Source organism: Corvus kubaryi, unplaced genomic scaffold (genome assembly GCF_017639235.1).
Source record: "Corvus kubaryi isolate FWS band 111438036 unplaced genomic scaffold, C.kubaryi_AGA036_p1.0 37341, whole genome shotgun sequence".
NCBI classification, from domain to species: Eukaryota; Metazoa; Chordata; class Aves; order Passeriformes; family Corvidae; genus Corvus; species Corvus kubaryi.
The window spans coordinates 1,243,600-1,271,314 of record NW_024581112.1 but is presented as its reverse complement, the minus strand read 5'-3'; the positions used below and the strand labels follow the sequence as shown (position 1 = coordinate 1,271,314).

General features: G+C 38.8%; 1 protein-coding gene across 4 annotated transcripts; it reads left to right on the top strand.

Annotated features, from left to right (window-relative positions):
- On the top strand, window positions 1–27,642 carry TMPRSS7 (transmembrane serine protease 7). Of its 4 annotated transcripts, none has more exons than XM_042031523.1 (17): window positions 1–290; window positions 1,053–1,183; window positions 3,493–3,560; window positions 4,596–4,789; window positions 5,653–5,691; window positions 9,273–9,501; window positions 10,839–10,969; window positions 12,200–12,312; window positions 13,884–13,990; window positions 18,279–18,415; window positions 19,361–19,468; window positions 20,063–20,173; window positions 21,289–21,405; window positions 23,376–23,553; window positions 23,729–23,997; window positions 25,110–25,144; window positions 27,403–27,642. In XM_042031523.1, the coding sequence occupies exons 1-17, from the start codon at window positions 119–121 to the stop codon at window positions 27,571–27,573; spliced, it is 2,310 nt and encodes a 769-aa protein (XP_041887457.1). In that variant the 5' UTR covers window positions 1–118; the 3' UTR covers window positions 27,574–27,642. The 4 variants fall into 4 exon arrangements, with proteins under 4 accessions (XP_041887457.1, XP_041887456.1, XP_041887455.1 ...); XM_042031522.1 differs by having other exon boundaries at window positions 8–290; window positions 23,421–23,553; window positions 25,110–25,246; XM_042031521.1 differs by having other exon boundaries at window positions 9–290; window positions 25,110–25,246.
- The last annotated feature ends 73 nt before the right edge of the window (window positions 27,643–27,715 follow it).

Here is a 27,715-nt window from a genome sequence, read left to right as displayed (position 1 = left end):
GACTTTTCTCTGAGGAACAGATTGGTTGAGACTTGTTGGTCAGTCAATTCCTGCTAGAAACATTCCACGATTTTTGTTGTCTTTCACCTTATTTTAGGCAGCCAACATTTCAGTCCAAATGGTATCTGCAGAAGACAAGTTGGCAAAGAGGATTCTGGCAAGGAAAAAGCATGACAAATTGAAGAAAAAAGATAAGTTGCTATGGAATTTTCAAAACAAAATAATTCTCTTTACCCTCATTCTATTCATTTTAGGAGTTGTAACCTGGACATTACTGTGGCTCTTCATTGGTGAGTTGCTGAAAGCTCATGCCAACTCCTGTATTGTTATTGCCAACAGTACTTTGAGATTACTTTAGGATCTCAGTTGTCCTGAGGGCTGTTTCTAAAATAAACATGGCAATTTTTAAATGGGGTCTGAAAAACTTTTGTCTTACTAAGACTTAACAAGTAATTAGAAAAGCAGGTATATCTGCTGGCTTTAGGGGGTGTGACTTTATTTCAGCGTTATGCGAAACATTTTTACGTGCAAGCTGATTCGCACACTTGCACATAAAAATGACGTGTTTTTATGAGCTTGATTCCTCAGAAATTTTGCCTTCCACTGTGTTTCTTGGGCTTCTGAAGTTCAGGTTATTTTTCAGAATAGATTTAAGGAAGTAAAAGGAGAGTAAAATAAATATGTGTGTAATTAAGCATTAAAAGATACGTTTTCCTCTTTAGACCCCTGATGCTAATACTGCCTAAGATTCCTTAGGGATGCTCCAGAATCTGGATGTTGATACTGCCTTCATTATACTGGCTCATTTGTATGGTGGTGTCTTATCTGGTGTGTAGGGAACAGGAGCTCAATTAACCATCATTTGGTACACATGTAGAACAGTTTGGCTATAAAAGTGTAGTGTTCTTTGGGTAGTTGTTTCAAACTAGAAACTAGATTAGGCCAAATAGATTAATTTGGTTTAGAATTTAATAAAAAACCTTAATTGTTATTTGAAAAAAAAAAAAGAAAGAAAAGAAAAAAAGGCTAACTGTCTTCTTTGTTTCTTGCAGTTCAGGCAGAAAACAAAGATGCACTGTATTTTGTTGGACTGTTTCGTGTTGCCAACATAGAGTTTCTTCCAGAATATAGGCAGAAAGAGTCAAAGGAATTCCTCTCTATGGCACAGACTGTGCAGCATGTGGTAAGATGGGTGGGCTGCTTGGTTAGCAAAAAAGATCAGAGCTGTGAACAAGTGATGTTCAGGTGCCATTGAAGCTGCTGTGGTGTTCTTACACCCCTTTCACCCCACAGGATTATGTGCAAAGGGTGGCTGTCTAGAGGTATGGAGGAACTGACTGCTTTCAGTTTGTTAATCACAAACTGAGTTTTGAACAGGTCTGTTTGTTTTTTACATTTTACTTAAAATTTTACATACTTCCCCCACAAATCTATGACTAAAACTCTAAAAAAGTCCTTAAACTCAATTGCCACTTTTTAAACATCAAACAGATGAAATCTTTCGCATTTACACTGGCATCTTCTGCCAGTCTTCTGCCTTAAAGCATCTATAATTACCCTAGGGATCACAAACATATTTACATTTACATTTCCTTCTGATACTAGGTATTCTAAAGACCATTATTCTTCCCAAATACCTTTCAGCAGACGAAGCAGAAACAGAACTCTGGATCAATAGCTGTTCTACAGCAGGAAGAAAAGGGTGGAAATCTTGGTTAAAAGGGAATTTGACTTTGAAGACATTTGGTGTAGAGAGCAAAAATACATTAATGCCAGTCACTGCAGTACTGTCCACACAAGGATTCAAGCGACTGTGTAAAAACTGCTAAACAAAAACAAACAAACAAAAAAATGTTAGATACAACCAAGAAATTTTTCCATAATTACTAAGTTTTTGTTATCTTATAATGTGAACTAATGTTCCTGTTTTCCGGCTCTTTCCAAATCCTGCATATTAATCATTAAATTTCTTTCAGATAACCAGTGCAGGGTATCACCTTTCCCTGCTCTCCATGGAGCAGCTCTAACCTCCTGTGACCCCTGTGTCTTGCTCTTGTCTCAGAGCATCCTGCCCTTGTCGTGCATAGTGGAGAGAGGTGACAGACAGAAGGTGTTGAGCTGCCAGTGTCACCTCCTCCTTCTTGAACATTACTTGGAACTTATTCTTTTTCTTTGCCTGAAATCACCAATGCATTTCACATTGCTGAAACTGGGCTTTGTGGCAACCTTAACTATTGACTAAAATTGGTAGGGAAGTGGGGGATTTAGGATTTTGTTAGTTGTTGTCCTCAAAACCCTTTTGTTCATGGCTGCTGGCCCAAAGACCCCAAGTGGTAGTAGAAGAACCTCTCAAGATAGGTTCTTTTCATTTGATAGTAGCAGTAATACATAAAATCCCTTGTACCTTAGTCTGGAGAACGACTGAGCTCTACCCGCTTTTTTTAGGCCTTTAAAATTATTGTTCAAACTTCCCGTTTCAAACAATAAAAGGGATTAATATGGATGTGATTTTTACAGCCTTTGAAATAATCTGTGTCATAGTCCTTTGGGCATTAGTTTTAATCATAAAGCGCAGAGTGAGGTCTGAACAGCTTGAGGTACATGCCACCTTGTGGCTTTGAACAGGAAGGGGAGAGGAAGGTAATTGTCACACTGGTATTTTCCCAGCCCAACAACAGGGAGAATCAGGAGCTTGCTTTGCCCAAAGGCAGTCCTTCATCAGGGAACAGGGAGAGATTTTGCTTCTCCACATGTTTTACACTGTGTGTATTGGAAAGAAATATGTTAATACTAAGCTGTTGATAAAGAAAATATACACAAATGAATCAAAGTGCAAGAAATTCCATGGAAACATTAAAAAAAAGAATTCCTTAGCTGTGAGGGGAATCAAAGCACTGGGGGTTCTCATCCAGGGAAGATGTGGAGTCTCCGTGCTTGGAGGTAATCAACTGGAAATGGCCCTGAGCAACGTGGTATAGTTGGCCATGCTTTGAGCAGTGGACTAGATGCTCTCCAGAGGCCCTTTCCTGTCTCAGTCTTTCTGTGATTCTGTGGGAAAAGCTCTGATATGTGCTGTTCACTGCACGTTAGTAATAACACAAAAAATGTTATGAGTGTGTGCATGTTTCTTGAAGTTTGGCCTTAAGTTTTAGCATCAACATAGGGGAGCCCTGTGTGTTTGGGATTTTCTGGGTGAAGGATATGCACCTTTTTCAAAATTCATTTCTATGGAAAGAGCATTACTGTATATGTCAGCTGGCCATGGGCAGAAGATTTGATGTTTGCTGGGAATATTGGATTTGTTATGGGTGCATTGAAGAGCTGGTCTCCCCATCTCCTGCTCTGCCTAGCTTGGCTGATGTATGTCTGGAAGTGTGTGCATGGTGGGTAATCTTGGTGGAAAATAGGTTGTTCGTAGGAATGCCTAGGCATGTAGCATTTCTAGGTGTGACTGGTTTTCAGAATGCTAAATCTTTATAATTTCTCTTTCAGATGAACTTGGTCTACACAACTTCTTCTTTCTCCAAATTTTATAAGCAGTCCACCGTCTCAGAAGTCAGGTAAAACTGCGGTTGATGTAATTGCTTTTCTGCTGGCCAGTATATAATGTAAGAAGCCTGCAAAACAAGCTTATTTTTAATGGTTATGATTCAATGTCTTTGCTATGTACTTGAACTGATAGCAAAATAGGTTTATAACCTATACCAATTCACTTAACAAAAGTAAGGACAAACTAAAGTCATATAAACAGTTCCTTGTCTGCCAGGAATACAATGCAAGATGAACAGAAATAATGTCAATAAAGAGGTTTGGTGATACTTTGGCTCATGCAGAAGTTTAACTACTTAAACATGCTGTTGGAACACAACTCTGTGTAATTGACTAAATTGCATGTATTTTTTAGGTAATGTTCTTGGAATAAAACTATTTTCTACTTATAGAAGAAGCAGGAAATTTCTATGCAATAAAGTATTCTTACTCTAATATTATGCTTGCAATTAATGTTAGAAGTTTAGTTATTTCAGTCCTCTTGAACCCAATACAGTTTTGGTTCAGAAACTGGAGGTTTCTAGGCTGTGTTTGATTCAAAGGTCTTTCTCCCCACTAAAGAGGTAGAGAGTAGTGTGATCATAAACGGCCTCTAATGTGTTACCTAAATAATCTAGGAATCGTTTCTTACATCCTGCAGCGCACAGTGCAGGGTGAGATGCATACCAGTGCAGAGCTCTGCGTTTCTGGAGATGATAGTTCTACTGTTTCTGTTCTACTATTTCTGTTTTGATCTTTAGGAAATAGTCCAGCTCTAATTCATGGGTAGACAATGTGATTTCCATAGATCTCAAAAGTCAGGAGCCCTCAGGAAATTAGCCTACTGAATATTCCCAACTAGATATGAAGAGTGTGTTTGGGTGTTTTGGGGTTTGTCTTGTTTGCTTGATTTTTTTTAAGGGGAAAATATATATTCAATGGGTTAAAGTAATTAAAAATATGGAAATGAGCCATATGCTTCTGAATCTGTACTTCAGAAGCTTGGGCTAAGAGCCTAGTCTTCAGAGAACTTCCAACAGGATGATAATCTGAGCTCTTTTTTTCAGTAACAACAACAATGGAGGCCTTCTCATTCATTTCTGGATCGTATTTGTGGTACCACAGGCGAAAGGGCAAGTGCTGTGTGAGGATTGTGTGGCTGCTGTTTTAAAGGATTCCATTCAGACAAGTATTATTAACCGAACTTCGGTGGGAAGTCTTCAGGGCCTTGCAGTCGACATGGATTCCATTGTCCTAAGTGGTTAGTATTAGAGCATATCCATATCCTTGAGGAAACACTTCAGTAAGCAAACATTTTTACCTTGGAGTAGCAAATTCTATAAATAAACTAAAATCTTGATCCTACATCTCTAGCTTCTAATACTAAACGTTTAATAGGAAAAAAAAAAGTGAGAAGGAAAATAAAAACGAGATTTGAGGTCAAATTAAGGTACAAATTGTCCTTGTAACCAGTGATTGCAAAACTTCCTGTATTGGGAGTGCTCATGTTCATAGTCATGAGGTAAGATGGATACCTTGTAGGCAGATTTGGGTTAGTCTGTGATTTTAAAAGCATAAAAAGATGAAGGGCTAAGGTGGATCACATGGATCAAACTTTAGCCCCTTCATTGAAAATGAGACTCTTATCACCCCATTATTAAAGATTCAAAAACAGATTATAAAGCTGCCTATTTGTTAAATAACTCCTGTGACATTCCTGTCTGGGGAAAAAACTCACAATGTGTGATTCAAGCATCTGTTTAATGTATTTAGTTACAAAATGTTTAATGATTTTCCATTCTGTGGACATCAGACAGAACAATTCTGTCAAAAAGAAAGCTGAGAGAGACTTTGTGGCCAAGGATGAGAAAATGACCTCCTGGGTACCTCTGTCTTAGTCCTTCAGTTGACTTTGACTGCTTAATTGCCATGCAGTCTCTTCTTGCCTCACCTCCAAAACTACAGAATCTGCAGAAGTGAAGGGGGCTATGGCAACCCCACTCATCGAGAGAAGTGTTTTGTCCTGTGTGTTCAGTGTATTAGAACTGAGATGTGATTGAATAAAACCCTGAATTCTGGATTTCAGGCAAACAAGAAGACTCACACAACTCTTTTTCTATGCAGCAGGTCTTCGGTCAGATTATTGGTCAACAACGGGAACAGGTAATTCACCCTTTTGGCAGCTTCCTTCAGAGGAGAGGTGGAGAACAAAGCTTTGAGTTCATGACTTGAACTTAAAGATACTGTTCAGTGTTAATTTAAGAGGGTTAAACTCAGCCTTGGCATTTAAGTCCTGACTTACTGAAAGAATGACCAAGAATCTTGCAAATAACAAATACAGAAACTATCTACCTTTAATCTGCCTGATAAATTTTTTAGATGTACCTGGTGACATAGTAGGAAACAAACTAAATCAGGTGTTTGCTATTCATTGTGTTGACCAGCAGATTAACCTTTTCTAAACTGGACAGTAATGAATTTAATATGCTGAACAAGAGCAATGCTTTTGTGCATCCTTTATCCTCCTTAACTCCCTTTTCTCCAAGGTTAATGGTGAGTTATTCTTTTGAGTGAATTCCCTAACAGTAATTAGTTTAGGCAGTTGAGTTTTCCCATGTTGTGGGAGACACTATTTGTACACCTGCTTGGTTTCATGTTGTAGACCTCCCAGAAGGATTCTTTGCCAGTGTGCAAAGCACTGAACAAGGAGTTCAAAAGTACAGTACATCTACCTTTACTAGTATATGGAGTAGGTACCTAAAAAAAATGTGCTACTAGGCTTAGCAATAGGCTAATCACCTTTGAAGCAGACACCCGCTAAGACTCTGTTGGGCCAGCAGTTATCAATCAGCTGGGGATGTGTTGGCCTTCCTTGCTCCTTGACACAAACTGACTCTTCATCTTGAGCAGTTGCACTGTTTAAGTTTTTCAAGGGCTTTACAGCTTTCTGAATTTGTATTTTTCTTTCATGAGACATTTTGTTGCACTTCTATCTGTGATTTTCACTTCTGTTACTTTGCAAAGGTTTTAGCTTGCATTTTTTTTTCAGAATCCAGTAACTACTTTTGCCACGCACCCAAGTCAAGCTCTCCTAGTTCTGAGGTCCACAGGCAGACTTCAGGTCACAGGGCATGGGCCAGGGCTTGCAATGGGGATTGCTAACAGCCCATAATTTCTCAAAACTCAAACAAGTTTGCTGCAGCATTCACTTGTTAAAAGCCTCCTGACTTAAGCTGCAATGCATAACAATATTGGCTTCTATCGCATCTCATTACATGCATTTTATTTCTATAAAAGAGTTTTGCATATTGGTGTTTGCTTGCATAGCGATTTCATTTCCCAGTTCAGTGTTCCAGGGGAAAGGAATTAGCACAGTTGGAACTTGGTTCCAATTTATTCCAGAATGCAGCCCCTAAACCGGAAGACATTAAGAAGCGCACAACACAATAATTGTTGCTTTTTTAGTCTTTTTTAGGACTTACATGATATCTTTCACATGAAGGGAAAAGGATGACCTGCCATGTTCTAGACACCTTTTGGAGACTTTATATAGGCAGCTTTTTATACAGCTGGTATCTGTGGGAAGCATGGAGGGGGTATGTAACAAAGTCAACAACATGGATGGCCACAGTAGTTGAGAATCTTATACTGGTGCAATTTTATTTGTTTGAGTTCTTTGGCTGTGTCCATTTAGGATTATGGAATATGACATGGAGGTGAAAGTGATCATGCAGCAGCACAAAAGGAATGAGCATCAGCAGGCTGTATTTTGAGAGAAACGTAGTTGACTTTGGGTATGGAGACGCACCTAGTGGTTGGTTCAGGCACAGACTGGAGTGCAGATTTATTGAAGAATGATGCTGGAGAAGGGACTCATGGACATTCAGCTGACGCAAGGTTCTTGCCTTGCTGTAATATCTGGTTGTGCAGGGTTTGCTTGGGTAAAGACTTTATGCAGCTTTGGTTTCAAGCCAGCATGCTTGCACTACTTGTAGTTCTAGAGTCAGCTCTGAATTCTCTGCACTGTGCTCCATAGAAGCAGTGAGCTCTCCCATTATTAATTACTTAGTAGAAATAATGGTAGTCACATAATTTTAGAGATTATGATCAAAGTTGGCTCTGCTAAGGATGACTAACTAAGCACAAATAACTATTACAAAAAGAATGTTATTGGGAAGAGATAAGAACAAGGAAGAAGGAAGAACAAAGCTTTAAATAGCTGTAACTGTAATTCATTTGAATGGAATGTGACCCTTACAGATTGTTCATAAACATTCATAGCATTAGTTTCGAGATTGTTATTAAGAAGTGGAAGTTGGACAAAGCCTGCCACTTCCTGTCTTAACTACTGGTCAAAATGTCAACATTTAATTTGAGTCAACAACTAGTAGTAAACTTTCACAGTGCTCTAATTGGTTTTCCATTAGGGTAACTATTTCAGAGACTTATGTTTGTAATAGCCAGAAATTAATGCAAATATTCACTTTGTATCTTATTCCCCCTAATTTGCATTTCCCTTTTTTCTCACCTTTCAAAGAGCTATGTTAAGAATTTTAGATATGACCAAACAAAAATTCCCTACTTTTTTTGCTGACTGTGAGCTGCAATATTGAATTGAAATAAAGATCTCAATATATTTTATTTGGAAATCACAGTTGTTTTGGCTTAATTGGAAAATTGGATGCAAGTAGAATAATATTCTTCTTATCCTTGTCTAAATTATGGCAAAATTTTTTACCCTTTCCTTTGTAAATGTTGTGTAGGGTAGGTTGCATAATTTGTATTTCACAGTATGTCCATTTCTAATGGTGATTTCTAATGCTGCAAAAATTTTCAAGAAGGGGCAGAACAAAGTCCTGATCTGAATTAATTTTGATCCTGCTTTGAGCAGGATGTTCAGCAAGAAAAGTCCTCCATCCCTTCCAAACGGAAGGACTTGGGGAATCCGAATTTGTTGCTACACTTCTAGTTCATGTCATGATAAAACATTGAGAACCTTGACATTTGATCAATAAAAAAGGTGGGGGAATACAGACATGTAGCTGCATTTTTGCTTTGGTTTTGTTTTACGTATTATAAATATCATAATGTCCATAGGGGCAAGCAGTTCATTTATGCTTTGAAAGTAGATGAGTATCTCCCAGTGAAGAATTATTAGAGTCATTTATTCTCTAGAGAGTCTGCGAAACTTTAACTGCAATCTGTACAAAATGGCACTGCTTTAGTGGAAATACTGTGCAAGAACTGAATTACAGCACTTGTTGGCCATACTCTGTACTTTTATGAATAGACTGTTCTTTGACCACAGCGTTGTAACTAAGATGAAGACAGTGAGTGGCACAGAAAGCCAGAGAGGGACTCTTCACAAGGTCAAGGGGGAATGGCTCTAAGCTAGAAAAGGGTAGGTTTGGGTTTGGGGTAGGAAATTCTTTACAGTGGGGGTGGTTGCCCAGAACAGCTGTCGATGCCCCTTGGAAGTGTCCAAGGCTGGGCTGGATGGGGCTCTGGGCAACCTGGTCAAGTGGAAGGTATCGCCCTCATGGCAGAGAGTTCAGAACTAGATGATCTCTTAGAACCCAAACCACTGTATGATTCTATTATTACTTTGTTTTTCAAGTTAGATATACTTTCATATTTTGCTTTAGTTTAGCACAAGGATTTTAGGATTTCTTGTTTTAATGCTATGTGGATTTAGGAGTTTTGGAGTGATTGCATCCAGTGTTGAAAATGTGACATTTTCACAGGAACTAATTGCATGTATGATCTCTATGCTGACCATCTGCACAAGCACTTTCCTCTGGATATGCGAGCTACCTCAGAGGGAACAATCTGCTATTTTAAGCTTATTGCATCTGTGGGCCACCTTATCCGCCTTTCAATAGTATCCCTTCAGATTGAAGCAGATAACTGCATCACTGACTCGCTCACCATCTATGACTCTCTGATGCCAATCAAAGATAAGATACTGTACCGGTGAGTATAAATTTCTATTGATAATTAATTGACAACTTTTGGGTTTTTTCTGAAGATCTGCCATCTGTATTTTGTGGTTAGTTTGTTTTTGTTAAAATTGCTCTGATCTTCATGTATTACTCACATAACCCATGACAATTTAAAATTTCTTGGATAAGTTATCTTGCTAGTAAAAGGGAAAATTTTCTTCAAATATTTCTCTTTTTTTCAACTGGAGTGCATCTTCACCTAGCTACAGAACTATGAAAAATTCACACATTACTGAGCAAAATTTTCTGTTTCTTATCAGGAAACAGATGCTAACTGAAAGAGAATGTCAAAATTTCCTCCCTTAGGCAAATTCTTCTGTATGAAGATTAGTGCTTTTCAGATGAAGACTGAAGTTCAGAAACTAAGTCTCGTGATTTTTCACTTACTGGCACTCACTACTTCAGTGCTTTTTTTATCTGCTCTATTTGTTTAGAGGGTTGTAAAAATGTAGAGTTGAAGCTGTGATGGGTTGAGGGATGTGGACTCTTCTTTTTTTCTTTTTTCTTCTCTCTCTTTAATGATCCATTATGCTTGTTTAGGGACTTTTTCTTTGAAATTCCTGATAATTAATTCCATAGGACTACGTAAGTCGAAACGAAAAGACAGCACCTTCATGAAGTAGACAAAAGCTCAGTGTTTTCACCCCTGAAACCCTTTTCTCTGGCATTTCAGTCTGTGTATAAGCCTCAAAACCAGAGCATTTGCTTTTCAGTCCTTTTTGAGAGCTGTCCTCTACCAATCTGTGTCTCCAACTGACTTGTCTGTGGAACAGCAGATGGTGTTCACTTACATGTTAGTATCGGTAGAGGACTGAAGATGTCTGCTAGGTTATGCATATGGAAAGTAACGTGTTTGGGGTTTTTTTATTGAGACTTCTTATTGGCTCAGGTTCTTAATTTCTGACTTGAAGAATAACTTTCTTGTCTTTCCCACTGCCCAACAAGAAGATAAAATTGTTGGTCTAATAAAATAAGATTTCTCTTTCTTCCAGCTTTTCGTTAATGTTGGCTTCATTCATTTTTACTGGGAGTGAAGGCTGAAAGTCATTACCTCGTAGAGTGAACCATTCCATATCCATTTTCATGTTTGCAATTTCTTTCTCTTTTTGTAAGAAGAATTTCCAGTATTGGGTTTAAACTGGCCTTGTAACAGGTACTTTTGTGCTTAAGAGCATGGAAATTTCAGTGGACTTTGAAGTAGGCAAGATCTGAACCAGTGGAAAATTTATGCATAGAGTGAGAGTAATGTGTTAAGCTTTTCGCTTTTTAAGTGATTGCTTATGTATTTGCTCTTTTCTTCCCCCTCAGAGCTTGTGAACCACCTGATTCATTGGTGTCACTTGTGTCCACAAATAATCTCATGCTGGTAATATTTAAGGCAGCACAAGTAAAGGAGCATAAGGAATTCCATGGCTATTTTGAGGTCATTACACAAGAAAGTAGGTTTGTTCGGTGTTTGGAAGTGTGTTTATTATATTGTTTCTTCTAAGGGCCTGAAGTGGCTGTCATGTTTCTGACTATGGATAAATGATTCCTGTGACTGAGTTTCTTCTTTTTACAGGTGCCTGTCTCCCCTTCTTCTCCTTTGCATTACTGTGTGCCTTCCTATTGAGTAATGTTATCTGATCAGACTAGTTGTGAAGTATGAAGGTAGAGGGCTGAAAGCAGCCCTGAATTCAGTTGGCGAGGGCTGCAAGGTGCCAGTAGATGGAGCTATTATTTCAGGTGTAGCAGTGGCCTCCCTTCTGCCGTGGGACTCAGGGATCATGCTAAAGGTGGAAGGATGTCAGCACTAAAACCTGCTTTCAGAAAAAAAAAGCTTCAATTGCTTTGTCTGCATTTGCTATCGGTCCCTGACTCCACAGGAACACAAAGAAGTCAGTAACGTTTGTGTGTCAAGTCCATCACTTTATTGCTTATATATTTAAGTGGTTAGATCATCATCACAAATAATACAAGGAATATCATGCTAGTGGCACGAGGGGAAAAATCTCACACAGCTCAGTGCAAGGAAATTCAAGTTGCTTTAAAAGATGCTGCCTACTTTTCATGCTGACAGTAATTAAGCATTAATATACCATCAGAAAAGCATGTGATAAGTTCTCCATAATAAGTAACTTCAAGTTCCGTTCTGTGTGGGTTGTGGGCTGGTTGGTTGGTTTGTTTTCTTTAAGTTTGAGTCTGGATTTTCTTTGTTCGTTTCTCTCTGTGTGTGACTTTGTCTTTAATGAATTCTGTAAATCCATTGAGCAGTCATATAAGAAAGTTTTGGTTTCCAGGAGGCTGATTAGTTCAGTATGTTGAACATTTCGCTTCTAACTGGCTGCATTCTAAGACTAGAGGTCCCTGTGTAGTACTGCAGTGTGGATGTATTGATATTCTTGTTTGCAAAACTTTCCTCAGTGAAATAATATAGATAAACTTTACAATGTGTTCTTCCAGTCCTGCAGAGCCCAGCACTCATCCCTGGATCTTTACATCCTTTGTCTTCTGTGTGCATCATTGGGAAGGGTCTCTTTTTACAACTTGAATCCCGCTAAATATAATTCCTCACCTGCCCGGCTTTGCAGTGACTGACTTGTGATAAATTTGGATGCTTCAACCCACTGAATAGCTTTACTGAAAGTATATCAAGGTTTGCCAAATTTTGCCTCTTTTTTTTCCCTTAGAGTGTGGAAAAGCAATAATGACAAAGGAGAAAACTGGCTATGAAGGGAGAATCACAAGTCCCTATTACCCAAGCTATTATCCTCCAAAATGCCTGTGTGCATGGAACTTCCAGGTAACATGACTGTTTCTCTCTGAGGCATTGCTGTGTGTTTGGGGAACAGAGAGCTTAAGTAAAGCAGTGACTGAGTTGGCAGTAACCTGCATCTTCACAGACGTAGTAGTTTATAGAAATGGCATTGATGTTTTGTATCAGTTTTTTCTTTTTTCTCTTTCTGTGCACTTATTTTTAAGGAAGAGAACATAGTTCCTAAGGTGTCCTATTACAAAGGTGAAGAGCTAAGATAAGTTTTGACGTTTAGCCAGCATAATTACTTCATGGCAGGCAATGTAAGACTTGACTGTTTTTAACTCCTCTCTTCCCACTCCCAGAAATTTGGATGAAAAGTATGTACAAAAAACCTCCTCTAACCTAGTTATTACCACCACTTCTCCGGTATCTTTTCATATGCCTAATACATTTAATTTGTCTTCAGAATGGTCTGTCCTATCAGCACAATCCCATAGACTGTTTTTTTAATTTGGTATCCTTTTCCTTCATCTTTTTAGGTACTCTCCTGAAAGCAAATTGCTGAAAGCTGACATTGTTTTAAAGTAGTTTTGTTTTCTCTGACATGAGTGTTTCCTTATTAGTGCTGCTAAAATAAGGTCTTTGACTTAGGGCTTGCCCTTCAGTGTTTACCTCTCTAAAGAATATAGCAATGGGTATGATGAGGTCCACTGTTTACCCATCTTTCTGCTTATTGTTAAGCTAGTGATTGCCCACATTGAATCACAGCAATAGAAATTAAGTCCAGCGAGCCATGACCTACAGCCTCTTGCCCTTCTAGAATGATAAGGCGATTTTGGGGGGGCTAAATTTAAGGTCTTCACCGTTGACTTCTGATAGAAAGGTTTATTGCTCAAACCAGTTTCATTTTCAAGATTTTATTTTTGTACAATGTTGAAACTTCACTCATTTCCCAAATTATATTTTCTGTAAGAGAAGAGGGGAAAAATTTTCATTTCTGGATTTTTGCCCTGAATCAGCCCTTGTTTTTAAATGAACCCTGCCTTGCCTTGCAAAACATGTTCTGATCCTTTTATGAAAGGAATTTCCAATTAAGTATGAACACTCATGATATTGCTGGGTTTAGAAATGTTTTGTAAAATACTAAAGAATGCATGGCTGAGCAGGTGCTAGCAGAAGACTATAATATTGTGGTAGAAGTAACTCCTAGCATTACAAAGGTGACACAAGTATTCCAGGCGGTATCTTAACTCTAAAAATCCGCTGGGGCTCTGTGTCCCTACACAAGTACATTTGGATGTGTTTGAGTGCTTTGATCTTGATACAAAAGCTGCTTTCTATGGTCAATGGCTCTCTGAAGATGAGAAGGCTATTGGCTAGAGGGGGAGAAAGCCTGCAGCTGTGGTGGGGCTGTGCCAACCCTTGCTTTTACTCAGGACTGAATAGCTGGCAAGTGTGTAAGGTGCTGGCTGTTGAGCTGGTGAAGCCAGCTCAGCTCCCAGAGCATGGCATTGCCAAGCTCCATAATTGCTGAAATAAGTTTATAGACTACTGTGTTCTATGCCCACAAAAGGAAAAAAGAAGACTGCTTGCACTGTCTTTCTTGCTCACAACAGACTCCACAGAAGAGCCTTGGTATAGCTCTGAAGTTTCATAACTATACCATTAGTGAGAAGAATATTAAAGGCTGTGAGCGAGGGTGGTGGAAAATTAATGAACGCATGTAAGTACTCCACATGGATTATTAATGTAATGGTACCAAAATAAACCTTCCCATTACTATTGCAGCTCAGAGAGCTTCCACAAGGACAGAAGTAATTCACTGGGTGCCCTACCATTCTTTTATTTTAGCTGATGATGTACAGTCTTTATAAAATGTATTTATATACATATAAATATATATATATAAATTTTTACATATATATATGTATATGTGTATATATATATATTCTACTGAAAAGTACCAGAAAAATGAAGACAAAAGTCTTTGGTACTCTCTGGAGAGAGAGAAATGGAAAGAGTTGGATAAAGATTGATGTCCTGTGAACCCTAAAATAATTCTGTGTTTTCTGGGGCCATTAAACAAGGTCTGTTTAAAACCCTTTTAAGTGTAACTTAATACTAAGATTGCTCAAGAGGACAGCGAATCTAATTAACTTCTTGGTGAAAGCCATTGCAATGAGATGATTGGAAATAGAACTGTAACTACTTCCTCATTCCAGTCACTGGCTCTTGAAAGAGAAACTTCGCGAAGTGCCTTTCAAGGAACCACTGTTATTTCTGAAGTGTTCTTTATTATAATATTGCTGCTGGTTTTTTATTAAGATACCACTGCTTTCCCAGCACATTGTCCACCCATTCTTTCCTCAATTTTGAAGTCATCTTTGGAATGCTGGATGATGAGGCAAGGCTAGATTTAAAACATCAGATTTTTTTCTTAAACTTCATTCAAATGGAAACCTCAGTAAGATTAGTCTTAAACTGAGTTTCTGAACTCACTACTGAAAGTAAGTCAATTAGGCCCTTTAGAGTGCAACTGAAAGAATTACAGAGAGAAGAAAAAACTTTGTCTGTTCTTCAATACCATGTTGTATTTATAGAGAGAAAATTCAGTTTGACGCTCCTACAATTGTGCCTTGATGGGAATTGGTTGCTGGACGAGATGAGCACATAAAAACACCAGTCAAAACACACCACGCTTAGTGTGTTTGTGGGGTTTTTTGGTGTTCTTTTTATGACAGAAATGGAAAGATTTGTGTTATTTGGGATGGCTGAGATAAATAACAAAGGCAAAATCTTGAGGCAAAAATGATAATAGGTTCATACTGAAGGATTATCTGACAGAGAATCCTGAAAGAATCTGAGCAGCTTTTTGATAAACCTGCCAATTATGCATTCCACAGAATCAAATGTCCATGATATGATTCTTAGAAGCGCACTCAGGGTTACTTTTGAAGTACTGCACAAGAACGCGTGCTCCTGATTTCTGTTGGAAGTTGCTGGTTATAGTAGTAGACCAAGACCTCTTCCTTTGAAAGAGAGTATTTTTCACTAAAAATAAGGCTTTTGAACTTCTGATTTTCTGTTCTATGTTTACTTTTAAGAGGAAAAATTATGACTTAATGCATGAAACATGGTGATGTTTTATTTTCTTCTTTTTCCCCAAATTTTAATAGTTAACGAAATGCAGAGGGGGTGGGGGGGCAGGGGACCCCCATCTTTCTTTTGCAATTGTGCCTTATGGAATGCTTATTCTGTTATCTTAGGTAAAAATGGTTAATAAACTTTGAGATACTGATATTAGGAAAGACTGGGACCAAGAAGGTGGTGCAGATAAGGTTCCTTCAGACCTCTAGGGACAGCTTTATCTAACCAGAGACACTGAACACAACCATGCAGTTCTTCCTCGTGGACATACAATGCTCCACTGCCTAGTCAAAGAAGTTACAGCTGATGAACTGCTTTTGCTGAAATTCTCAGAGGCAGGAATACCAGTGAGTCTCTTGTGAGCAGGCTGCTAGAGGTTTATGTGAACACAGAGGTGCTTTATTTGTCTTAAAACTGTTAGTGCAACATCCCACCGTTTCTGAGCAGCATGCATGTATCTGCTCATCCCCTGAAAAACTACCCCACTCACTTTTCCAGCATATGGGACAGGATCCCCTTAATCAGTTTCTCTCTGGAGCAATGGCACAGAGTTACAGATGGTGCTTTGCAATTTCCATTTGCCCTGGACCTGGATATATGACCAGTAAAACACCAGCAAAAGGCTCCTGAGGGCCTGTAGCTTTGTCTTACAAATCCCATGAGTATATGGCATTTCTCACTGTGTGTAGGAGATAGCTTACTCAATGTACTTGTTCCAGCTTTTCCACAGATGGTCAGCAATTTCCTCTACTTTTGGTGAGATGAGTTTGTTTTATTTGTCTGAGAAGGGGTCAATGCAGCCTGCAACTTTTTGGGTTTTTTTTTAATGGTGCTAGGGTTTGTTGGAAGGAAGATTGTCTAAGTGATTGACAGGAGAAATGTAGAAAATGTCTGTGGGCTAACTGATGGGAATCAGATTGTTAGATGGCATTTTGCTGTGCACTTTGACAGGCTGTTTTATGTTGAGAGCGTTGGTGACAAACACTAAAATTAGTGACAATTAGACTTCCTGTTGTAGGAAGTCTTCACTCTTAACACTGATGGATTTGGCGGGTGCATGTACTGGTTTGAAGGCAAACCAGTGGGAAAAATGAACTCCACACAAATATTTTGCGAGAGATTCAAAGTCAGAACTACAATTTAATAGGAAAATTAAAATAAAGGCAATAATACGGAAACACTGGCTTAAACTGACAAAGTCAGAATACGGCCTGACACCCTGTTGGTGGTGGCTGCAGTCCCTTTGGAGTGATGGATGTGGTTTTGTCAAAGCAGTGATCCTGTAGAAAGATCTGGTCCTTCTCTGGAGGTCAAGTGGTGGTTATTGAGATCCTGTCCTTGAGTATCCAGTGGTAGTGCTACCATGGTGTTCCAAGCGTCAGATTATATACAGGTAGGAATGTTTGGTTCCTCCCCCCAGGGTGGGATATCTCACAATGGGATGGTATAATTCTATGAGTCACTCTGTGAGACCTTGGTGGTCCATTAGCAGAGATGGCCCCCCAGGGTGGCTGCTGCTTCCCCAGTGGGAGTTACCAGGACTGAGTCATGGTAAAGATAAAGAACACTGCTCCTCCCATTTTAACAGCTTGCTTCTTTGTTTGGGGCTTCTTTTACAATTAATTTTCCTATAGTAAAAGTCTGTAAAATTAACTGGGTTTTTTGCATCTGCTTTCAGGATGTCAAAGAGGAGTCTTGGTCTTTTAAATTGTTTTCTTCCTTTGTTTTTCACATTGCTGGAACAGAATCTCCTAGATCTATTAACAGGATGTTTCATTTTAGTAGGGTGAAATAAAGCACACATGAAAACATATAAATGAGTGTGTCCATTCCCTGTGGCAGACTTCACTGGGATGCTCCAGACACTGAGGCAACATCTGTTCACATGGAAATCACTGACCAATTCTTCTCCATTCATTGACATGAAGAGTAGTCCCAGTGCAATGCTTGATGTGAAAAATACACAAGGGAAATATTTACCTCTGGCTAATAGTCCACTAGTCCGGTTAACAATAAAACAATCCATTTTTGTCTTTTGTTCTTTGTGTTCATCCTGTTGTCAGCGAGTGACCTTGTACTGCTGTCAAACAGGTATGTGTACCAAGTCTGCTAAAAATCAAGAGAGCTGCCTGGGCTCTTAAATCTATTTAAGATTCATATGTACTTTGATTTTTGCAGGAATATTAAAGCCAGATGTTTTCTTGTAAGTGCTGCATCTTTGAGGCATTTTTGTTGAACAGAGGAGAGGGTCTTTTTTTCCACTTCTAGAACAACCTGTACTGTTGATGTTCACTGGTTTACTACATTTAAAACTGTTTCCATTTTTAAAATAATGATCCAGCAACCTTTCCCTGGTCAAAGAGGCTTTGTTTGTTGTGGGGTTTTTTGCTTTGGGGTTTGTTTGTTTTACTTTGCTTTTTTTTTTTAATCTAGGTTTTTTGTTGCCCCCCACACCCCAGCTAGAGAGTGGCCTATTTGATGAAAGGGACATTAGAAATTCATTAACAATGGATGGGTTAAATGTTTGCTGGCATCAGAGAGCATTTAGGTTTCTCTGAATCAAGTGGCACCTAGGCAGAAGTCCAAGGAGCCACTTTGTCAAAATAGCAACTGAAAGTCGATGTGCATCCAAGGCATTATTTTTAAGACTATTTATTTGAAGGCATGATATTCAAAAGTAAATTTCCACAATGTTAGTGGTGAATGAAGGCTGGGTGACCACCAAGAAATATTTTTGGTTTGGGTTCTTAATTAAAGTATGGCAGATGACTGTATTTCTGAATTTGAGTGGTGTTGACATTTAAATCGTATGTAAGGCAATTTTCCTATGAAGGCTGCTCTAGAACTTGCATGAACACTTCTAGGTACTGTGGTTACTATGTTGATCACCAAACAGTATTCCATATTACAAGTTCTGCTGTCAGTGTGGAGCTCCAGTGCAGTTCGAAGGTCTCTGAGAAGCCCCTGCTGGTGGAGTATGGCAGCTACAACATCAGCCAGCGTAAGATGGATTTTATCTTTTTCAACCCTTCTTTGCATTTCAGACCTGTGAAGCAGCATTTTTTGGGTCCGGTAGGACTTAATTAAGTTTATGCAGGAAATTACCTGTTGGGTTTCAGTTCATTTTCTTTTCTAATCTTACTAAGTCAGATGACTAGCAAACAAAGAACCTTTTCTAGGCTGCACATCTAAGGTTTGTGGGCATGTGCAGCATGTTCTGGTTTCCTGCGCGCACACAGTCTATTCTCTTCTGCACAGTCCTCAAAGCTTCCTGCATGGCTATGGCCATGGTGCAGCCAGTTGAAGTCTGCTGTTCCTGTTTGTTTTCATCCCCAATGTTTTGTTTGCAATGTTTCTATTGCTATAAGACTTCAGGTAATGAAAAGAGTACCAAATAATCAACTGCTTATTTCACGGTTTCCATATATTTATATATATTGTGTTCAAATCTGAAATCTGAGATTAAAAAAACAGCTCAAAACGTTAATAAATTCTGAGACCCTGAGTTTTTTCCAGTCCTGAAACAGACAACTTGTTTACTGGTACTTTTTCACCTGTGTTAATCTTACATATTCCTGTTAAAGTAGTAAAGAAGCAGTGGTTTCTATACATAATTACTAAGCAGCCTTGTGTTGTACTGTATAACACTGGCTGATTTGGTCCAGCCCTAGGGAGCCTATGGTACATATTCCAGGATTAGCTGAACTGGAACTTTAGAGAAATTTTTTCCTCTTCTTTAAATCCCAGTTTTCAACATTTGAATTCAATTTAAGTGCTGGCAATGTATACAGGCTATAGTAAATTTAGATCAACTTAATTGTTCCTTGGAGAAGCTTAGTGACTGTAAATTGAAACAAGCTGGCAATATTTGTGAAAGGAAATTTTGAAGTTTGGTTGCTTGGTTTTTTGTTTTGTTGGTTTTTTTTTTTCCTTTTTTAACTTCCAGCATGTCCACCTGGACATTTCAAGTGTTCTACTGGCTTATGCATCCAGCAGATGCAGCGCTGTGATGGCATAAACAACTGCTTCGATGAAAGTGATGAACTTTCTTGTGGTTTGTATTCACTTATTAGAGATCTTGATGAGAAAACACAGTGAATATATTCTCTAGTCTTAGAAGGCAGCTGAAACAAGGTGAAAATTTTTAATGGGGATACCAAAAGATGTTTTCAGCTTCCTTTATATGTCCAGGTACAGACTATCCCTCAATCTCTTGAGTGCTTAATTCGTAGTTAATTGGCAAGGGACAAAACCAAGAATGAAGAAGGTATGGCACTGGAGAGCACAAGGAAGAAATTTACATGTGCAGTAATAGCTGTAGTAGGCTATATTTTAGCTTTTCCTCATGTGATAAAAACTAGCAATTATTAATAAAGTTCTGTTCCATTTTGAGATGAGTTATTCTATTTTTGTGGGGGAATGACAAAGGGGGATGCACAGAGTAGATGAGAGTGATACTAAACATCTCCACCTGGGGAGCTCGCTGAACTCTTTTGTGCTCTATTTGCTCCACGGATAACGTGGCACTCATGCCCATCCTTGTACCGTGCTGTGAAGGAATGAATGTGGTATCCAGGTACAGCCAGAAAGGGATGTGTTAGCATTTACAGGAATGCTTCTGTACCTGATTTGGCTTATGTTTTTAAAGTTGTCCCTGAGTGGAACTGCAACTCCAGCTTAGCAATACAGGACAACTTGCTTGCCTGCAATGGAGTACGTGATTGTGAGAACGGAAAAGATGAGCAGAACTGCACCCACAGTAAGGCTGCTCTCCTGAGTAACTTTTTTTCTCTCTTTTATCATCCATCTATTCCTGACTTGAATTCTGGATGCTGCATTCAAAGGGTTAAGAGGCACTGTCAAATCTTACTTGGGCTATATAACTCCATTCCATTTTTCTGATATGTTTAGAAACAAGCCATTACTGATTTTAAACTGTTTCTTTTTAATAAGCTCATGAACATCTGTTTCTGCAAAATACTGGCAGAATAATTAAGTACTTCAGGTGCACGCTGGGGATCTAGGGATTTAAAACTTGAATCTGAGATTTTATCTCTTTACAGCATAATCTGTGCAAATTAATTCCTGGATCTATTTTACCATCTGTAAAATAACTATAAAAATGATGGTTTCTCTCTGGCAGTTTTCAGGGTTGTAAGGTTAGTGGAAGCCATAAATTTAGCATTAGGCAAATGAAAGTTGAATCAGAACTTTCTTGAATTTTTTTAGAATAGATGGACACTGTGACATATGAAAGGGAGCACAACTGAAAAGTGCTGCAAGTGATTTTTTGAAGAAAACTTTTTTGATCCCTCAGAAAAGACAGTCTGTGTAAATGATTACAGGATACTTCTGTGTGCTGACAAGAAAAATAGATTGGGTTTGAGTGGCCTCATTTATTGCAAGCCACAGGGAAACAGGAAAATGCCGAGTTTAGGGGTTGCAGTTTTACTGGATACAGTTAATAAGGCTGGTTTCATTGCAACCTTTCTTTTCACATTTAATACTGAAATACAAAGGAGAGCTTCTTTCCAGAGTACTGGATGTTTTGTCTTGCCACCCTTACACTCTACATCTAATTTTCACTACTATATCTGTGTTTGTTAGTGTTGCAGGAAAGAATGTGACAAAATCTTTGTTTGGACTCAGCCAAGTAAATGCACACCCAAGTATAGATGCAGTCCTATTTGAATAATTTATTCTGTTTAGAGGTTGGTTTAAGCCATTCCAACCAAAGTGCTTTTTTGTCATGTTACTTCGTATCTATTAATACATGTATTAATATATGTAGATCTTCTATCTGTGCAGATATGTCTTCGTGTGTTAAGCTGAGCCAATGGTTGTTTTGGGTTTTTCTCCTCACAACTATTTCAGGTATTCCCTGCACCAACCACATGTTCAAGTGCAGGAATAACATTTGCATTAGGAAACAATATGCAAGGTGTGATGGGACTGTGGACTGTGTTGATGGAAGTGATGAAAGCAGCTGCAGTAAGTTCCTTTCAAATGTTCATCTTTCTGAACTTTGAATTTTTTACACAATAAAGACTTATTTCTTCCTGTTTTGGAGTGGGTACAAGTCATGCTGGAGGTACTGGATTTTTATTGCATTCTCTCTGTGACAGTGGGGTAATAATTAGCTATCAGTTTACTTCAGATCTGGTTGCAGAATTTGCCAAGATCTTGTGGGAGGGTGGGCTTCCAGTTATGGGGAGCCTTAGACAGCTGTACTGCTTATCGCAGCTATGCTAAGGATTAGGGCAGCAGGGTTAATTACAGAGTGAACTTGCTTAGCTAGTGAGGCAGCACTTTTGTTCTCTGCAGCAATGCCAGCACTTTGCTGAAGTCGGACTGTATTTGGACTTCAGGAGTGATACAGCTGCAATGAGAAAAAACTCATGAACTTTTCACTTCTCTGACTCATCCAGATGGTGAAGACCCCAATACTTTATAGTATCAAGTTATGTTCTACTCTTAAATCTTCCTAAAGTAACCTCTGTACAACCTTTTCAGTTTGTTTTGCTGTAACACAAACAGATGATTGTCACTGCAGTAGCAAAAAAAAAGTGGGGTTAGGATTAGTTGCTTAAACTGAATGGTCTCAGGTGTATTACATAACATGGACGTGTTGGAACAAGTCCAAGGGAGGTTCATGAAGATATCTGAGGGCTGGAGCACCTCTCCTATGAAGGCAGGCTGAGAGAGCTGGGGTTGTTCAGCCTGGAGAAGAGACAGCTTTAGGAAGAAGGCTCTTAGCACTTTCCAGTACCTAAAGGGGCCGACAAGAGAACTGGAGAGGGACTTTTTCACAAGGGCATGTAATGATAGTACAAGGAGGAATGGCTTTATAATAAAAAAGGGCAGATTTAGATTAGATACAGGGAAGAAATTCTCCACTGCGAGGGTGGCAAGGCCCTGGCACAGGTTGCCCAGAGAAGCTGTGGATGCCCCATCCCTGGAATTGTTCAAGGCCAGGCTGGATAGAACCCTGAGCAACCTGGTTTAGCAGCAAGGTGTCCCTGCCCATGGCAGGGGGACTGGGACTAGATTAAGGTCCCTTTCCAAACCAAACCATTCTACAATGTTATGATTTTGCCTGGCCCTCAGCTGCCTCTGGCATGCCATCTGTATGTCAAATCTTTCAGCACTTGCTTTGGTTTCAGTAGGACCTCTTAAGAGACTAGCCATATGCCTATTTTTATTTGGAAACATTAAAGGTGCATTCGACGTTTGGGACATGTTCAGGAAAGGGTCCAGAAATATTAACACCTGTGTGTGGGACTAAAACTCCTGAGCAGAAACTTTATGTGCAGGCACTAGGGATGGACATGAGGCTCTACAGAAGGGTCTTTCTTCCTTGCTTTTCTAATTAAGAGTTCAGATTTTTGTGCTGATGAGACATCGCTTCTTCACCTGTTAGTAATATGCAGCATTGTCAGACTGTCAGTCATTTCCATAGAAAATAATGATTGTACCACCTTGTTTCTCAAATAAATGTCCAATCTCCACATACATTTTTTCTTGTATCATTCCCACTGTTTTGGCAAGAAATACGTGTTCTGATGATGTTGAACTTCTTTGCTGATGATCTCCTTTCAGGTCAGAGTTGGCAGCATCAAAAAGAGATGAGAGATTGCTTATTTGTGTATACTCATTGTGATGCTTATTAGATCAATGGATCATGTGACATTTATGGCACAAGAAATATTTAGGGGCTAATTTCTGTAGCAGAGCTAGAAAAGCAACTTAGTAAAATTTCCAGCCTAGTGCCTTTTTATGGAGTCACCTCTTGTTTCATTAATAGAGTAGCCAAAGAGAGAAGTTTTGAGATTATAGCAGGAGAACAAAATAGATTTCAAAATATTTCAAAGTGCAATATTTTTTCATGCCCTGTGTGGGAAGCCCCCTCACTAAAGGAAGGTACTGGAGATGGGGATTATAACCTGAAATATCCCTTGCAGGTTGTGGCAGTAGCAAGATCAGCAATCTCATCTCTCGGATTGTAGGTGGCTCAAACACTGAGGAAGGTGAATGGCCCTGGCAGGTCAGCCTTCATTTTGGGGGAGCTGCTTACTGTGGAGCATCAGTGATATCCAAAGAATGGCTGGTGTCTGCAGCACACTGCTTTCAAGGGAGCAAGTAAGTAGTCTTCCCTCTAACTCTATCCCAGACATGGTCAGGATCCACAAGTGCCTTTAGGTTCCAGAGTTTGAACTGCATGGAGGTGCTGCACTCCCCTTTCCCCAGCCCTGCTGTCAGCAGGTGTTTTGAGGTACTTTTTTAAGAAATGTCTTCTTTGTTTGCTCCCACCCAGGCTGGCTGACCCCAGAGCATGGCGTGCCCACCTGGGCATGCAAATGCAAGGCCGTGCCAAGTTTGTGTCTGCGGTGAGGCGGATCATAGTCCATGAGTACTACAACAGCCGGAACTATGACTACGACATCGCGCTGCTGCAGCTGAGCACACCATGGCCGGACACCATGAGCCACCTCATCCAGCCCATCTGCCTGCCTCCCTCTTCACATAAAGCCCGCAGCGGGGACAAGTGCTGGATAACAGGTTGGGGCCAAAAGCAGGAAGCAGGTGAGTTTTATCCCTTCTGCTGAGCTAATCTTATTCCCAGGAGCCTTCACACCTGGGGGTGTGTGCACCTACCTTCGTATGCTCAGGAAAATTGGCTGCTGGTCCCATGGGTCTGAAAGTCTTCCATATTGTGTTGTTGGTATAGGGAGCTTCACTTACTCCAAAATATCAGTGTTGTCTTTCCCCTCTGTTCCCCTTGGAGGTGTGGGACACATGGAGTGGTTTTTCTCTTTGGGTTGCTGGTTATTCGTATGTGAAATTAAAAGGCTGGTTATTTGAAAGATAAATGTAATGCCTCAAAAAGAACCCCAGGGGGGCATTTTTCCCTGTTTCTCTCTATTCCCTTTGTCAGTTTCTACAATGAAAGTGCCAAATCAGTCTTTTAACTTCAAAGTATACTTTATTACATACTAGCTTTATCAAATCCTAAAACGAAGTTTCATGATATAAACCAGCGCTTGCATGTTTGAATATGTGAGTGAGGGGTTTTTGGCTATAACCAGATTTTGAAAGGATGATGATGAGATTGGGCCTGCTGTATTCAAAGGAGGGGAAAATTTGAGTTAATTCTGTTGTTATTATTGTTATTATTAAACTATATATCTTATAAAAAAGAGATGTTTTACCAAATCTTTCAGATAGAAAGAATCAAATTTGGGAATTGGTTCTTTATGCTGCCAAAATTCACATTCTGAAACTCTGTCTCATAATCTTAATCTTGAATTTGGCTCCTGCAGATATACTGCTCTCGCTGCAAATCTCTCATGTGGGGATCTAAATATCTTTGTAAAATTCTGTTTCCTTTTTGAAGTAAAAAGAGAACAAATTAAGAAGTCTTGAGACATTTTGAAAAAGACAAAAAACTTTTTGGCCAATCCTAGTGATTATGCCATTTTATTTGGTGTGTCCAAAGGACCCAGATCACGTTACACAATTGCCTGATAGTTAGAAGAGGCTTTCTTCTGTGTTGCAGTTAGTTGTTTGGAAACTGGAATAATTCAATGATCAAAAGTATCTGTGGATATTTCCTGAAGATTTCTTGTTTTGTATTTCAAAAGATGAGTAAAATGCTAAGATCTGTTGAATCACCCTTCTCCAAATTTGTTTTCCAGATGATGAAGGTTCAGCAGTTCTTCAGAAAGCAGAGGTAGAAATTATTGACCAGACATTATGTCACTCCACTTATGGGATTATCACAGCTAGGATGTTTTGTGCTGGGCTATCATCTGGGAAAAGAGATGGGTGTAAAGTATGTATCTCAGCACTCTTTGCATAGAGCTTATCTTGTCTTTCATTGTTGCATGATGAGGTGTAAGAGTTGACTGGCAGACTACTTTGTGGTCAATATGTTTCAGTTCTGAAAAAGAGCAGTGTGAGAATTGTCTGTCAGCAAATCTCTTCTGTGGGTGATTTCAGAGTTCTGCTGCTTTATGTGAATGAGTAGCACCACTAAGTTTCAGTCACGGGTCAAGAGCCAATCAAGTTGCAAGTCCCTATAAGCTGAAATCAGGCAATTTTTGGCACGATAGGCTCTCAGCTGAAGAAAAAACTGAGAAACTAGCTTGTGTCTTTTCAGGATCCCTCCCTTCCGACTTGGAACTACAGGACTGTTTGATGAGATGCAGACAATTAGGCATAAATTTACAAATGCAAGATATTTCTGATCTGGAAAAGCTGAAAGATGATAAATGTAAAGTGCTGAATTTACTCCTAGTCAGCAGTAGTAAAACCTCATAGATACACAATATGTATCTATATGACACTTACTATTACAGATCTAATATGCCATATTATATTATATTATATTGAACTTACATAAACCATACATATTTACTGCTAAAACAGTAGTAAATTTACTGCTGAAATAATAATAAAAACATTTTTTTATGATGGAGATCTGGAATCTTCAAGATATTCTAGCTTTCACTAATCTACATAAAAGTGAGTGAGACTACAATGGCTGAGGGAGTATAATGCACCAGCTGTTTTTAGAGGTTAGTGAGAGCACTGATATTAAGTATCATTTTCAGTATCTGGAGAATTTGTTGGATTATGGCCACTCAAGATATAAGCAAGGAAAGGCATCATTTTGGCTGCATTTTTTAAGGGCAAATGATTTGTGTCTGTGACTGGCAGTTGTTAGATCTATTCAAATTGTGGTATTCCTGTTTTGTGAAAAATGCTGGTGTTCCAGCTGGTGTTTTGTCCTAGGAATGAAAGAAAAGACTTGCAAATTTTACTTTCTAAATGTAAAATATTAATTGTCATGGAAGGAAGAAATTGTCTTCCAAATTCTTAACCTTTTTGAGGCAATTCAGGGTAATCCTACTTTGAGGAGAGGGTGCCACCTAAGCACCTTAGAAGAGGTCCCTTCCAACCTGCATATCCCAACAAACTATAAAGTGAAGGCAAAATAGTTTTCTAGCTCTAACAAAATATTTGTCTAGAAAGAAGGCACTTCTCTTGCAAAACATCTGAATTTTGCCAAATGCACCTTTTGCTTTTGGAAGTTGTTTAATGCACCCAATGTTTTGGTGAAGTTTAATGTACCACTGGGTGTCTTTTTCAGAGATGCTGTGTGTACAGCAGAGCCTTACAGGTTTAAGTATACAAGTATAAGCTTGGTCCAAGGAATTTTCTCCAAATGGTGGCAAATGGTTTTACACCTGAAGCTCTGTCAATGCATTCCTACAAGAACACCCTAGCTCTAGAAGAGTCCTAGTTGCTTTGTCCTGTATTACAGCATTATGACATCCTGTATTAAATTCTGAAGTCTAGAACAGACTTCATTTTAACTGCTCTATTTACAAAGACATTATGAGCCTCTAAACATTACATGCTAAACATTACATTACTAAAGGACAGTGCTTAGGCTCTTTTTCCTTCTTAAAAAAAAAAATCAAAGAAAACCACAAACACAAAACAATTGAGGGATTCCATCTGTTTCCATTTATCTCTAATTTGAAAGAAGTCATACAATTATTAAATAGTTTATTTATTATATTAATTTTATTTTATTTTTTAAATATTTTTTTAAAGCTTACTGGTTTTGAGTTTTAGTGTGTAACCTGTGAATGTATGAACATGTTTAGTAGCAGATTTGGGGTTTACCTGTAAGTTTTAGGCTAGACAAAAAAAGTGAATTTCAAATGTAGGCCCTGCAAAATAATATCTTAATTAGTGTCTTTAAAGAGTGAGAATTATCTTCTCTCTTGTGAAAGAGCAAACTTTGGTACAACTGTGCAATCCCATCTACGTGAAAAAAAACCCCTATCAAGTGTTTGAACTATGTGACTATGAAAATATAATCACTAGAATTACTCATGCAAAATATCTCCCCTGGATTTTCCCCCAGTTTTTATAATTCATATTGCAAACACATATAACTCAATATATTATTTTTAGGGTGATTCTGGTGGACCACTGTCATGTCAAAGCAATGGAGATGGAAAATGGTTTTTGACTGGCATTGTGAGCTGGGGTTATGGATGTGGAAGACCAAATTTCCCAGGTGTCTACACAAGAGTGTCAAATTTTGCACCATGGATACACAAATATGTGCCTTCAGTCTTGTAACTTGAAAGCTGTTTTCTTGGAATAAAACATGTCCTAGATATCCTCATTAAAATCAAATTTGGAAGAACTGTTCATGGTGGAATTTCTTTGCATGTCTCTTGCTGATTCTGGAATTCACATATAGAGGTAATAAATACCATTT